Here is a 14,585-nt window from a genome sequence, read left to right as displayed (position 1 = left end):
GACCAACACTGTGCTGCTTAGGATGCTGGGGAGCTCTCTGAACTGACCCTGAGTCCCCACAGCCAGCCAGCAGGAGCTGGAAGGTCCGCTTGCACACTGGTTCCCCACCCACCTTGGTAAAGCGGCTTCTCATGTGACATCAATGACACTAAAAGAAAGTTTGTAAAGTCACTTTCACTGTGAGTTTAGGAGCACTTCCCAGACGTTGCAGCCAGTCTTGAAGCTGGCCCCTGACTGTGCGGGCTGTGTATCAGCACCTCCCTCTTTCTTCATCACTGCCTGTGACCACTGGGTCACTCGTCCGTACAGAATCTGAAAGAGAACCCATACTTCTTCAAAAAGAATTAGAGGGTAGCATTTAAAAAATTTAAATTAGCTAAAAATAGAAAGCAAAAAGTCAGTTTTGCTGTAGGTGTGAAATTTTTGGCATGCGGCTTAAAAGAAATTAGCTTCAGTTTCACTTGTTAATTTTTACTTTCTCTGGCAGAGGGAAGTGAAGAGCAGGGCCAGAGGGGGGAGAAAAGGGAGTTTAGGACCAAACGTCAGAAGGCTGGGTCCTGGTCGTGGTGCTCGAATCCTGTGCGAACTACTGTACCCCTCAGGGTCGGCATTGCATGCCTCTGTAGCAGGAGGGAATTGCTTGAAGTCATCTCCAAGTTGCTCTCTGGTTTTAAAGGTAGTGGTTCTGTGATTTTACATTGGGTTTTGGTTCTTGGAATAATGGTAAAGCTGCTGCAAGTGAAAATTTCTCAGGTGGAATTTTTATTATTTCAGTGGTAGCCCACTAAGTCTGGTTCACTGCACCTTTCTCAAATGGAGGAAAAAAGTCCTCCAGAAAGCTGTTCCATATGCCATGCGGCTGCCCTCCCACCCTGTGCTCCATGTGGCCGTCACGTGAACCGAAGAAGGCAGAGCCCCCCCCCCCCCTTAATTATTACAAAGTCCTATGGCTGTTTAAGCCTGAGTTGAAACTGGCTGCAGAGGGGTTTTTTCTTTCTTTCTCAGTGTTCAGGTGATGGTGGAGTACAGTATCCATGCAGAGTTCGAATAATCTTCCCTAGGACTATTAAATATTTTTTAAACCTGTTCCCTGCCCAGTTGCTGCACAGGGCTTTCCTGTTACACCTGCGGGCTGCCTGTGTTAGTGTGTGGGCGGAGGTGGACTGGAGCAAGGCATGGTGTTCTGGGCCATTCCAAGAGGTTCAGGCCTTTACAAGCAAGGCTTTGATTCTATTTTTTGCTGAACTAGCTCAGCCACTTCCTGTGTTTGGCTGCGCATAGTGCCTCGCTTCACTGTGGCCACTTGAGCCCCGCGAGCCAGCGAGCGCGCTGCCACAGCCAGTTAGACTATTTTAGGTCCCCGCACAATGGCCTTCTCATTTCCTCGGCGAAAATGAGCGAGTTGGGCTGGCATTGGCCACTTGTTAGCAGATGACAACTTTGACTTTGACTTGGGCTCCCCTCCCCTCCCCGAAATCCCTAGCTCAGCAAATATTTGAACCTGCCCAAGTTAATCATGAAGCCGCGATCTTTATCTAAGAGAGCCGTGCAAGCTCCTGGGCCTTTTCCCTCCCCAGTACTGTACCCACATCCAGCGGCTTTCTCCGTGGGGAGCCGGCGGTGAGGGCGCAGCTGCAGTGCTGAGGGCGCTGCTTGAGCTCTGCGCTCGTCCTGTCTGTCCCGGGGGTCCTGCGCGTTCTCAGGGGCGCGAGCACCGCCTGCCGGAGCCGCGGGGGGGTGACGTGGGGGCTGCTCCTGGTTGCTGGAAGAATAGCTTCTTGGATTTTTTTTTCATTGTCGGATACAGGCATTCAAAGAGAAACCGTTGAAATGCATAATCTGCAAAGTAAGTTGCTTTTAATTTGTGCACTTCTCTGCTCTTTCGCTGTTGCACTAGGGTTTTTTTTTGGTTTTTTTTTTTGCACTTCTGTGAAAGGTTCTTGTGTGCATGTGTCTCTGTGTGTGTGTCAGAAGCGGCGGTAGGGGGGTTGTAAGCACTCCCTGGGGAGGGCAGATTAGGGGAGATACTCCCCTTTCCTGAAGGGGCCCAGTGTAAGGGAAAGATGGGGGTTAGGTTGGAAATGGGGAAGGAGGTCATTACAGAGTGCTTTGCTGGAAGTTGGTACCTGGCCAGGCCTGGGAGAGACGTGGAAAATCACCTGTCTCCCTGCCCTCCTCCCCCAGTGGCAGTGCCACATGGGCTCCAGTAGCAGGACTGGTTTGCACCAGGGGTTCCCAGGGGCCTGGGGTATCCCCCTGTGGGACGCTCCACACCAGCCCAGAAGCTTGTCTCCCTTTCTTTGGGGGGAGGAGGGGCATCAATATTTTTATTAAGGAGAGAGATTTTTTTTTTCTGAATCTTATCTAAAGGCACCCCCCACCACCACCACTTTTCCCATTTTTATTTAAATTTGGGTTTAGGTTTACTTAAACCCTTAGGCAAATAGAAAAGTGAATGGGAGAGGGTGGAATCTTATAGGCTAAGTCAGCATTGCTGGTTAATGGGAAAATGAATTAAACTAGAGAGGGGATTGCAGTGAACAGTGCTCAGAGAATGGTCCTGCCTTTGCTCTGCTATTTTATATATTTTATGATTCCAAATTGGATAGAAAGTCTAAGAGTAAATGTTCAGTTTTTTAAGTCAGCCACGTTTACATGGGAGGGGGGAGCCTTTCTCCCCTTCCTCCACTCTCATCATGATGTAAAGAGAGACCGTCTCACTAGGGGGGTACACAGTAGGCTCCGGTAAGAGCAGCAGGATTAATCATATGCAGAAGAGCTTTAAAGAACAAAGATTAATAACTATAGGGGAATTGATTTCTTTACGTTAAGTGTTGCCAAGGAGGAATAGGAATATTTGTCGTCAGTGTGAGGCATTTGAGATAGAGAAGATAAAAGCCCCCCCCCCCCAAATGATTACATCACTCCTGCCTCGAGCAGTATTAGCACAGCAAATCCAAGGGTGGGCTCACCGGTGAGAAATACTTGGCCAGGATAACTCTGCATTCTGATACATATGGTCTCTTTCCATTTGGAAGGCATGGCTTACCTTGCCCAGTGTTTTATTAGACAGTAGCATTAAAGTTCTCATTAATAATGTTGACAGTTATGTTGATTATACCTGCCAACAGACCTCTTCGTTCCTGTTAAGGATTTTCCATGTTAGTTCACCCCGTCTAGTTCTGACTTTGCGATGTTTGGTGGAGGAGGAGATTTCGCCTCTGGGCTTCCTTTCCATTGTGCTTTCTAATGTGGTACATTTGTGACAGTGTTGAAGTTCTGAGTTTTCAGTGAATTATGTAGGACTGAGATACCCAGAGTCCTTTCTGCTTGTAATATAGAGGGGAGGTATTTCAGGATTGTGAAATATGCCTGAAATGTGCCATTTTGATGCGTCCGTGAGATTTTAAACCGAGGAATGATCAGGCTATCTAAAAACCCAGAGGCACTGTGGGGAGAAAAGCTACGTGCTGCAGCGTATCAGCTTTTGTCAGCTTGCCAACGGCGGAGCAGACCAGAGCTGCACGGAGCAATAAAGAAGGAATTAGGAAGCTCCCTGCTGGAGGAGAACAGTCAAATTAAACACCTTTTTGAAGCGATGAGCATGTATGCATTGCAGTTCTATTAAATGTAGGTTCTCAGTGAGGTTGGGGCTGTGCTCAGGCTGGTACAGAAGAGAAATGATGAAGCAGGAGTGGTCTGGTGACATTTTTCCGACTTGATTGGCTGGGCTGTGTGATGTAATAGGTTACAGTGCAGCCCCTTATAGGTTTTAGGTTTTAAAATGAATTCCAAGACACCATTACAAAGAAAGCCGGACTCTTTTCTTATAACTGAGCTCAGCCAAGGAAACTCTCGCACAAATGTACAACACTGTTTGGACTATGGAAGACCTGGACTTAGAATATGCTAAGACAGATATAAATTGTGGCACAGACTTGATGTTTTATATAGAAATGGATCCACCAGGTAATACTGCAGTATTCTCGTGGAAAGCAAGTTAATTTTGTGGCATTTTATTTTGTTTCTGACAGCTACTGTAACAAAGCCTGTTTAGATTTCTATTTTTATTAATTTGTTCTAATTTAATAAGAAATAGTTTGATCATAGCTTGGAAATTAAACCAGCTGACTGCCTGTGGAAGCAAGCAGGTCAGGCTGTATGTGGTAAATGCTTACTCTTACTTGGATGGGTATGAATGGAATGCCAGTTTTCACTGGTGTCTTTTGTTAAGATTTTTTGCTCTCTGGGTTATATTGTTGTGTAGCGTTCCTTTAATTAAAATTGTGCCTCCTTTGTGCTGCTCTTCCCTGTTGACAGTGGATGGGAACAGGGGTGTACTTGTGCAGGGGCAGCCCGTGGTACTTTAGAAAGCCTGTAAAATGTAGCAGCGATTGCAACTCAGTTCTAGGTGACCTGAAACTGTTTTAAATCAAATGGTGAGACTTTGCCTGCTCTCTCTTATGTTAAGATACTGTAATGAGAAAATAAGTTGGCTCTCCCTTCCTTAGTCCTATTCTTTATAAAATATCCTTGATAATTCCTGAAGTGATTTTTACATAAATTAAAATAGTAACTGTGCTTTAAAACATGTGACTTAGAATTTAGCTAAAAATCCTAGACTATTTTGCCTTCTAAATTATTTCACCCCTCTGCTAGCCCTCCTCCCAATTAAGAAAATTTCAGGACTACTGTAGCCGTTCATTTGTCACCAGTTGTATCTGAACACTGATTCGACATTGAGGAAGAGGAATATGGGTTTTAATCAGTCAGCGTATAGAGCACAGTTTGTTCAGTTGAATATTAACAGGAACACTAAAGAGGTTTAGGTCACAGATGAGTTTCTTAAAGTGGCTCTTGGCAGCACAGTGCCTGAAATACTAAGATCAGAGAAACCTAATTCTCCTCCTAAGACATATTGCCGTGGATGAGCTTCTTACCACAGTAGCATTTGTGGAGGGCAGAGACTGAGTTTCTCTCTTACAGTTGAATAAGAGGAGGAAATTAAAGCCAGCCCGGGTGGTTCCTCCTGCCCGTCTGCTCCTGGTGTTGTGTGTTAGGCAGACTTGACCAGACATGATACTTTGATATAACTGGAACCTGGAAGTAGCAAAGGGCATGACTCCTGGTTTACGCTGAAATCTGTTCACGTGGCCAGCCCAGTTTATGTGTTAGTGTCCAAACTGTTCTCTTTTTTCAGTTTCTTTCCTCTTTGAGCCATACTGTGAAAGGTGTCTGACTTTCTCTTTTCTTTCTTTTTTGGAAGAAAATTACCATGTTTCATGGAATGCTCAATGATTGCTGTATTTCACAGTTACTCTTCTTTTATCTAAAGAAATGTAGGTCTACTTTAAAATGTTTAATTTTAGTTTGGGGTTGCAAACAACTTTTTCTTTCTCCTTAATCTACAGCACTGCCTCCTAAACCACCAAAACCCACTACTGTAGCCAACAACGGTATGAATAACAATATGTCCTTACAAGATGCCGAATGGTACTGGGGAGATATCTCTAGGTAAGCCTACAGAAACACGTAGTTTTCACCAGAGACAGAGGGGGTTACATTAAGGGAAAGAAAAGCACCAGCTTGCTAAATTGCATTTTTAGGATGTCATCCAACATAAGCATGAAGCATAGTTGGTTTGCTTCCAAAGGCGAGCAGACAGTCCCTGAGCCACTGGGGAACTGTAGGTGCTGGGTGCCACAAGAAATCTTTGCAAATACCCAGGAAGTCCAGTCATCGCCGAGTCGTCAGGGAAGCACCAGGATGGACTGAGGCTGCCGAGCAGCAGTGGGGAGACCCACTGCATAGCAGGCGAAACTCTAAGAATTAACATTGTTGTTAACCTCCACATAATGAAATAAAGTGGCATTTTTATTCTTAGCTTTTTAAAAGGAGGCGGGGAAGGAAAGCTCTTTGGGATCATGGCTGGCTTTTCTGATTTTTTTTTTAGTGTGTTTGGTTAAAAAATAAATTAAAACTTTGCACCACAGTTGTACCAATAGTGAAAGTGGGTTTTTAAAAACAAAAACAAAACTCCCATGTACTTGTTTATAAATGAAATGGAGCTTGTAACATTTTTTATATAAACAGAATAAATTGTTAAGCTCTGAAAATAATTAATAAATGTAAATCTGTGGGGGCAGGGAATATAGAGACTTTCTCTGTACTTTCTGGTCAGTTTTGCTGTGAACCTAAAATCACTCTAAAAATTAAGTCTATGAAAAAAAATGTACCTAGAATCACTACACCCTCAAGGTGAGCATTGTCTCGTGTTCTTCTCACCTCAGGGAAGAAGTGAATGAAAAACTTCGAGACACAGCTGACGGGACCTTTTTGGTACGAGACGCATCTACTAAAATGCATGGTGATTACACTCTGACACTAAGGTGAGCCAAGCAGTGCAGGTGAAACTGGGGTGGCCCGGGCTGACATCCAAGTGTATTTCTGAAAAGAAAATTGTAATGCCATTGTGTTCATGTTGTGTTTACAGGAAAGGAGGAAATAACAAATTAATCAAGATATTTCACCGAGATGGGAAATATGGCTTCTCTGACCCATTAACCTTCAACTCTGTGGTTGAATTAATAAACCACTACAGGAATGAATCTCTAGCTCAGTACAATCCCAAGCTGGATGTGAAATTACTTTATCCAGTATCCAAGTACCAACAGGTAATCAAATACTCATGTTGTTATGTTATTTAAATAAGATACTTTCAATGCTTAGGAACATTTTGAAGCAGATGAATTACATGTAATGAAATTTGAAAAGCTCTATACTTGTAATCACAAAATTGCATTTGGAATAGCTGAATACAACACTTCAAGGATTTTTCCACGTTAGATATCTTGTTAAACAGTTCTTAATTGATTAAATACCTAACCAACTGGATTTCTTTTCCTTATGCTCTCTGATCCTTCTAGGATCAAGTTGTCAAAGAAGATAATATCGAAGCTGTAGGGAAAAAATTACATGAATATAACACTCAATTTCAAGAAAAAAGTCGGGAATATGATAGATTATATGAGGATTATACCCGTACTTCCCAGGTGAGTTTTCTGTGAAAATCAGATTAAAATTTTAGAAGTCTTAGTTATTAAAACATAACACATATCATAGTCAACTTCCAAAAAAAGAGTAAAGAAGGGAGAGTTTTTGTAAATAAAGTAGGGGAAGAGATCATTTGTGAATCATTATTGATTATTCTAGTAATTTATTCATTGTGTCTTGAAACCTTGTAAATGAAGCCTGTAACTATCAGAATAATAAATTAAGTTCACAAAATAAACGAAGAGGGTGCTGAGTTTTAAGTTGATTTGAGATCATTCTTGGTTGAACAGTTCTTTTTAGATTGGGAGCTAATAATAATTGGAAGTGCCACAGAATTGTCTGATCTCGAGAACAGACATTTAACCATTATGTACTCTGCCATGACAAACAAGGGTGGCACTCACTGTTTTGTTTTCCTGGAGATGTAATCTTCTCGGGGCCGTCCTGCATCTGGGACCGGCAGGGGGAGCAGAAGGCCACGTGCATGACGTGAACTGCTGATAAAGTGGGACGGCTTTAACACAGATGAAAACTTGGGAAATTGTCAAACCATCGTCTTCTGTAGACTGGAATAATTCCCAAAGGAAATGTGTGCTTATTGTGTGGCAGTATTTTAGTGGGTTTTTATGAATTAGAGTCCCACCTTGCTAACAAAGTACTTACATTCTAGATAATTATACAGAGCACATGTCCTGGGAGTGTCTTGCAATAAGAAATTGCCTGTTCTACCAAAGGTGTGACATGGTCTTGCTAAAACTGTGTTGCAGGAAATCCAAATGAAAAGAACAGCTATTGAAGCATTTAATGAAACCATAAAAATATTTGAAGAACAGTGCCAAACCCAGGAGCGCTACAGCAAAGAGTACATAGAAAAGTTTAAACGCGAAGGCAATGAAAAGGAAATACAAAGGTTGGTCAGCCACGAGTATCCCCTTTGTCCTGTGCTAGAGATCACCAGCATCTTCTAAAACTGCTTAAACGTGATCTCCCTTTCACAGCTTTGCATGATTAAAAAAGCAGCGGGGAGCGGAAGCATTCTTTACCTGAGGGGAACCTTCATGATGAACTTTGGCAATTACAGATGCATTTGTCTTCCCTGTAGGATTATGCATAATTATGAAAAGTTAAAGTCTCGAATCAGTGAAATTGTGGACAGCAGAAGACGGCTGGAGGAAGACTTGAAGAAGCAGGCAGCTGAGTATCGGGAGATTGACAAACGCATGAACAGCATTAAACCAGACCTCATCCAGCTGAGAAAGACCAGAGACCAATACTTGATGTACGTTGTCGGGGACAGAGCCCTGTCAGGGGGTGCTGGGGAACGGCGAAAATCGAGGATACATTCTGAGTGCCTTTTCCCTCTGAAACTCTTTTTCAGGTGGTTGACTCAGAAAGGCGTGCGGCAGAAGAAGCTGAACGAGTGGCTGGGCAACGAGAACACGGAGGAGTAAGTCCTTGCCACGGATGGGAGGCAGCACGGGATTGTCTTCATTTTAGGAAAACGCGTGACTTGCTTTATTTAGAGAACAAGTGAGGAGTTTTACTGAGTTTGGAACATCTTGTAGGAGGAAATGTGTAAACGCAGTCTCGTTATCCAGAATTTTTTAAAGGGAAAGTTTAGGGAGGACAGATAGAGATTTATGTTTTTCCCATAAGGCTGTTCTGTGTCCATAAGGGTGTCCCTAAATATCTAAAAAATCCTAACATGTTTGGAACAATAATGATAAAAAAAGGACACAGGCTTAGTATATGTTTGAAGCTGAAGCCCGTGTTTTGTGTGAGTTGTTTGAACACTGGCAAGCCTCCTCCTCCATCAATTTCCTGATCTGAACTGGACAAACAGGATTATTTAATACCCTCCCAGCTCTCTGAGCTTAGTTGCTGACTTACTGCTGCTAACGCTTTGTCCAGAGAGGTTACACGGAAGGTGCAACTGGATGAGAGCAAAACTCAGGCCCCAGAGTCTGGTTGGGTGAGACCATGAGGGCTGGTCTGCTGTGCTTGCAGAAGGGGCGGAAACACGGTCGAAGTGATGGGAGGGCCAGTGGGGCAGGCCGGTGGTTCCCCTGAGCTTCACTTACCAACCCGCTCTCCTGCCCCTCAGCCAATATTCGCTGGTGGAGGATGACGAGGATTTGCCACACCATGACGAGAAGACGTGGAACGTGGGCAGCAGCAACCGAAACAAAGCTGAGAACCTGCTGCGAGGGAAGCGCGACGGCACTTTTCTTGTCCGGGAAAGCAGCAAACAGGGCTGCTACGCCTGCTCTGTGGTGTACGTATCTCCGGCAAGCTCCTGGCCCCGCTAGCAGCTCCTGAAGAGGCGTTTTGTGCAGCCAGCCAAGGGGGCAAGGATTGGAAAAGTTCCTTGCAGTACAACAATACTGAAGGGGAAATGAAGCAGGAGTAATACTCTAAACCCTGTCTGTTAAGGGAGTCTAGTCGGAAGAAACCTGCTTTTTAGCTGCAACTGCATTTTAGCTGCAACTGCTTTTAAGTCTTTTTTTTTCCCCATCTTTGAAAATGGGAATGGGTGCTGGCTCTTTAGTTTTGTCTCCCAAGGCAAGCAGAGTTAAAGAATCCCAGTCACTGTCCTTGAGACAATTACACCCAAGAGAAGACATTTTTGTCATAGGGCACACTTTCTTGTTTACCAGTAGTCTGGTGTGCACTTGGGGTGAAAAGTGAGTTGTGGATCACTAACAGCACTTCAGAGGGCGAGCGCCCCCCAAAAGGGCAAGGCTCTTAAAAGCGCATTATGCTCTGCCCCTCCCCGCCCCCGGAAGCAGAGAAACAGCCCTTTAGGAAAGGAGGAGTAAGAAGAACTTAGAGGGAGGGCCAGGGAATAGAGAGGAAATGCCAAGGTGGAGAGGCATGCGGCCGTTCTAAGGCCAGACTTAGAGAAGGGGTCGTGTTAACCACCAGCAGCACTAGGACTCTGGTCACAGGGCGGCGCTGATGCTGACGCGTGGCAGCTGCCACTTGCTACGTGCTTACCGCATTCCTGGCATTCTGTCAAGCACATCATTTCTCAAAGCTGCCCTGTGACACATACATTACTATCATCTTCCTTTTCAGCCGTTTTTAAAGGTAAAGAACAAAACAGCTCAGTGAGACTGGGTTCCCTACCCAAGTCCCCCAGCCAGTAAGGGACAGAGGTGCCTAACAGTTGTTAACCCGGCACTACTCCTCACATGGAGACTGGCCTGCATCAGGTGCACTGTCGGGCGATGGTGATTTTGCTAAAAACGCCTGCGGTGTCCCGATTTGTCAAGGTCCAAATGCATTTGCTGTCTCTCCTCCCCAGGGTGGACGGCGAGGTGAAGCACTGCGTCATCAACAAAACGGCGACTGGCTATGGCTTTGCTGAGCCCTACAACCTGTACGGCTCCCTGAAAGAACTGGTGCTCCATTACCAACACACCTCCCTGGTGCAGCACAATGACTCCCTCAACGTCACACTAGCCTACCCAGTGTATGCGCAGCAGAGGCGATGAGGCGCGGGCCCTGCGAACCTCCTCCTGAAGTTCAGCCACCCTGAGGCCTCTGGAAAGCACAGGGCTCCTCTCCAGCCTGCCCTGCGAATTGAGCTGCGGAAACCCCAAGCCGTCTGTCTCCAAATGGGACTCGAGCCTTCGACAAAAGCAGTAGGGGAAGACGTGCAGCCTAGCACTGTGTGATGACCAGACGCTTCTCATCTGGAGTGCTTATCCTTCCTTCCTTTCCTTTTTAAAAAAATTTGGGGTTAATTTAAAGCCACCACAACACACAACACAAAGAGAAAAAGAAATGCAAAAATCTCTGCGTGCCAGGGACAAAGAGGCCTTTACCCATGGTGCTCGTTAATGCTTTACGAAGCTTTACCAGCTCGAAGTTGGGACCTTGTACACCAGAGAGTGGTTCGGGCTGTGGAGCCCTGGCCTGGGAGCGCTTGGTCCAACCTGGTTTGGCCTGGTGTTGCTGTGCACGGTGGACCCAGGCACTTCGCGCTGTGGAGTATTTCATTTTCTAACAGATGAACGGTGTGTAGCAGGAAGGCTCTTCGGCTCACAAGGGACACTTCGGGAGAATGTCAGCTCACGTCTGTTCAGAGGAAGTTCCGTGGCAGCGAAGTGCCAGAAGGCGTTTTGTTTAAACTTTTCAACAAAAAACAAAACCCACCAATGGAAAAAATGGAACTTGGAAAAGAGGACTTAAAATGACACTTTCAGTATATAAAATATGTACATAATGATGACTGACTATCAAATAGATGGATTTGTATCAATACCAAATAGCTTCTGTTTTGTTTCGCTGAAGGCTAAATTCACAGTGCTATGCAATTCTTAATTTTCATTACGTCGTTCTCTCAATTTTCAATGTACCTTCAGAATAAGCTTCCCCTACCCCACTTTTTGTTGCTTGAAAATACTGTTGTCCCTGTTTTTTGTGTTAATATTCATTTTGTTATTTTTACTTTTTTTTAAAGAAGAAATGTACAGGATGCCAGTTTAAAAAAAGGCTTCAGAATTAAAACTATGAAATATTTTACAGTTTTTCTTGTACAGAGTACTTGGCTGTTAGCCCAAGGTTAAAAAAGTTCATAACAGACTTTTTTTGGACTAAATGTTTTGTTGGGCAGTGCCTGATAAGCTTCAAAGCTGCTTTATTCAATAAAAAAAGAGAAAGATATATGAATATGACAAAGTATCGCTGAGTTCAACAATGTTGTTTCAAGACTCTTAAAATACGGTACCTGGCAAGTGTGTTTCATAAAGAATTGTGAACTTCTTGAATCTAGGGAGGGGATGTAGCTATGGATGTACAGGTGGGTGGGGGGTGGCCTGGTGGAATGCACTTTCTCGTGATTGGAGAAAAAGTACCTAACTGCAGAGGGAAGTTGCTTATACTTCAGTCTTTCCCACTTCAATCTGCTCCTTACTATCAGTTATGACAGTTATGAACCTATTAGGGCTCTGACACAGTGTAGCTGGTCAGATAGTTTCAGTTCTTAGGAAGGAAGGAAGGCTCCCAGAACAGCGTCCCACCTTTGTTTGGGATGTGAGTTCGAGGTATACTTGCTACATTTAGAAAATATGTCTCTTTTTAACTTTAGACTACCATGACAACCAACATCCATTTTAGAAAAAGCATGATCTGAAAAAAAAAATTTTTATCTGGCTATTTGTTATTTTCCTCGCTTCCCATTCATGTTAGATCATAAAGCAAGCAGGCATGATCATTAACTATCTCTGCTTTGTACTGTGTGGAGCTTGTGAAAGTCATGACCATTTCAGGAATCCTAGCAACAGCCCTCACTCAGATGAGTGATGGTAGGAGGCGTGCTTCACTGTGGGGAAGGAGGGGGCGGGGGGCTGCTAGAGTCATCTCTGGGATTTAGGGCAGGCACAGGGGGAGGGCTCCCGAATGCACCTGTGGAGAACTCGCCTTTCTGCTCAGTGGAAGTTGTGTTCGTATTGGGAGGGATACAGGAGAGTTGCAATCATGGTCATTCTGCTGGTAGATCACAACAGAATCTTACAGTTTCAGTTTTTCTTTCTGAACATTAGATTTACTCACACTTATTTCTCTTTCCTTCAAATATCGGGGTTGAGGGGCTTTTTTTTAAATGTTCCTTTTAAAATTCATTTGAAAGACTCCGTCTAGCAGTTGTAGACTTAGTCAATTGTAGAATTTATTTTTTTTCTCTTTACATGAAGCTACTCATATCAAGAGCAATAGTCTCATAGCAGACGGTCAGCCCTCAAACTTGACTGTGCAGATCTGACAGCCCCCTCTCTTCTGTAGACAGTCGAGGATGCTCCTGGTTTGAGTCTGTGAGTGTCTGATTTAAAACCTTCCACATCACACGGAAGTCAGTTAGGTAGTATTAGTTTATAAACTAGGGTGGGTGTTTTGTTTTTTTGGTAGCACATCCATGTATGCTATTAAGTATAAATATTTTTCATTTAATTTCTAAAATATTAGATCTAAGATGGAATATTTCATTAATTGTTACATTTCATAAAGAGTTTCGTCAGTGTTTTTGCTTTGACATTTTACCAGTTGACATGGTATCAAGCATCTGCCTTATTTTTGCATCTCACAAGCACAAATGGTAGATCCTCTCTGAACTGCAAAGGCAGGACTCCTAACTCCCTGTGACAGTGTGTCACACCACACCCGTGATGTCACACCTCTGCCAGGTGCCTTGAGTGCATGTAGCGTGCCAACCACCTGTGTCCTTCTAGGCGTTTGACCAGCAGAGCTCCCCAGGTCCCTTCAGACAGTTGTCTCCAGCGAACACTGTCTCGTGGCTCACCAGTACGAATGGAGACAGCATGGGTACACGACTGCATGCTCCTGCCTGTGCATTGATTTTCCCCACCAGAGAGAGAGGCTGCTTCCCAAAGGTAAAGCCCGAGGCTGAGCTGCAGAGGGGCCGTGACAGGACTGGGGAGGTGGGAGCATTGGGACCCGACATTAGACAGGAGAGAAAAACCGTAACTACACGAAAAGGCAAAAGGCATGTATTTGCAACATCTGACAACTTCACGGCCCTTGATATATGTATATATGTATATGTGCATGGACTGTGTTTCCAGTACACCTTTCAGCCAAGACAGATCCACATTGTCAAGTTCAAGTGCATAACAAGCAAATGTCTAGTACAGTTCTTGTAAATGTGTATGGGTTGTTTCTTTCCTGTGAATTTGCTTTGTTTTGTCTTATAAAGGTGAAAATTGTTTGCAAGTGAAGTGAGAAGTTCATGATTCTTTGGCTTTTTTTCTCCCTGTTTAAAAGTTACTCCTTTTGAGAAGCTAGTCCAGATGACTCGCTTACCTTGGAAATCCTTGTTTTCAACGTGTCAAGTCAAAATGTGTTTATGTGAGCTGTCACTGTAGGGAACCAATTGCTTTGTCATATAGCTGGTGATGAAGTAGTAACGTGTTTGGGAAAGTCCTACTGATGTTCCTTATTGGGAGAAAATTCTGCTGGTTTTAACAACTGTGCTTTTGCTATGCATGGTATCCAGGTCAGCTGGGAAGCAGACCCTGAAGTCCAAGTTCAGGGTCACTTAGGAAAGGGGCAGTTTAAAGCACAATGCCTCACACAGGACAAAGTTCCAAAATGCCAAATTCTTATTTTTTAAAAGCCTAGTTATATAAAATACTAGTTTGAGTGGGGAGAGAACAGAATTGGGTTCACTGGAAACACTATCCAACTTAACATTAAACTTGTCACCATGAGATAGCATTAGCTACCCAGGATGCTGCTATTAAAAAAAAAAAAAAACTCATTTATATGTGTGTATTTTTTAAAGCTACAATCTGTTCAATGTTTTTACAAATCTGTTTATATGACATTGTTAAAATAAAGTTGGTCTTTTGACGAGAGGGAGGATGTGATGGTCAATGGTAATTTTGCCTTCACAAGGCAACGGGTGGGGGGTGGGGGAGCGTGCCTCCTCGACAACTGGTTCAAGCTATAGATTTAATGGAGCTACGTCTTGTTGTTTTAAGTTGCTTTAATGCGTTGTATTAGGTCTTCAA

At 43.9% G+C, this 14,585-nt stretch overlaps 1 protein-coding gene across 3 annotated transcripts in view; it reads left to right on the top strand.

Annotated features, from left to right (window-relative positions):
* Positions 1 to 14,328, top strand: part of PIK3R1 (phosphoinositide-3-kinase regulatory subunit 1) — an 82,386-nt gene extending 68,058 nt beyond the window's left edge. The window contains exons 1-10 of one of the 3 annotated variants that reach the window (XM_037062826.1): positions 1,319 to 1,846; positions 5,412 to 5,514; positions 6,291 to 6,389; positions 6,494 to 6,674; positions 6,927 to 7,052; positions 7,821 to 7,963; positions 8,156 to 8,332; positions 8,432 to 8,500; positions 9,158 to 9,328; positions 10,361 to 14,328. In XM_037062826.1, the coding sequence (XP_036918721.1) occupies positions 1,831 to 1,846; positions 5,412 to 5,514; positions 6,291 to 6,389; positions 6,494 to 6,674; positions 6,927 to 7,052; positions 7,821 to 7,963; positions 8,156 to 8,332; positions 8,432 to 8,500; positions 9,158 to 9,328; positions 10,361 to 10,550 (1,275 nt within the window). In that variant the 5' untranslated portion in view covers positions 1,319 to 1,830 and the 3' untranslated portion in view covers positions 10,551 to 14,328. Of the gene's footprint in view, positions 1 to 1,318; positions 1,847 to 3,593; positions 3,970 to 5,411; positions 5,515 to 6,290; positions 6,390 to 6,493; positions 6,675 to 6,926; positions 7,053 to 7,820; positions 7,964 to 8,155; positions 8,333 to 8,431; positions 8,501 to 9,157; positions 9,329 to 10,360 lie in introns of those variants that run through there. The other 2 variants (XM_037062825.1, XM_037062824.1) reach the window with 2 other exon arrangements.
* Positions 14,329 to 14,585: the final 257 nt, after the last annotated feature.

The sequence above is a fragment of the Sturnira hondurensis genome, unplaced genomic scaffold, assembly GCF_014824575.4.
Source record: "Sturnira hondurensis isolate 20B ecotype Veracruz unplaced genomic scaffold, ASM1482457v3 Scaffold0014384, whole genome shotgun sequence".
NCBI lineage: Eukaryota > Metazoa > Chordata > Mammalia > Chiroptera > Phyllostomidae > Sturnira > Sturnira hondurensis.
Note: the sequence above shows the minus strand (reverse complement) of the source record. Positions and strands in the feature narration are given on the sequence as shown.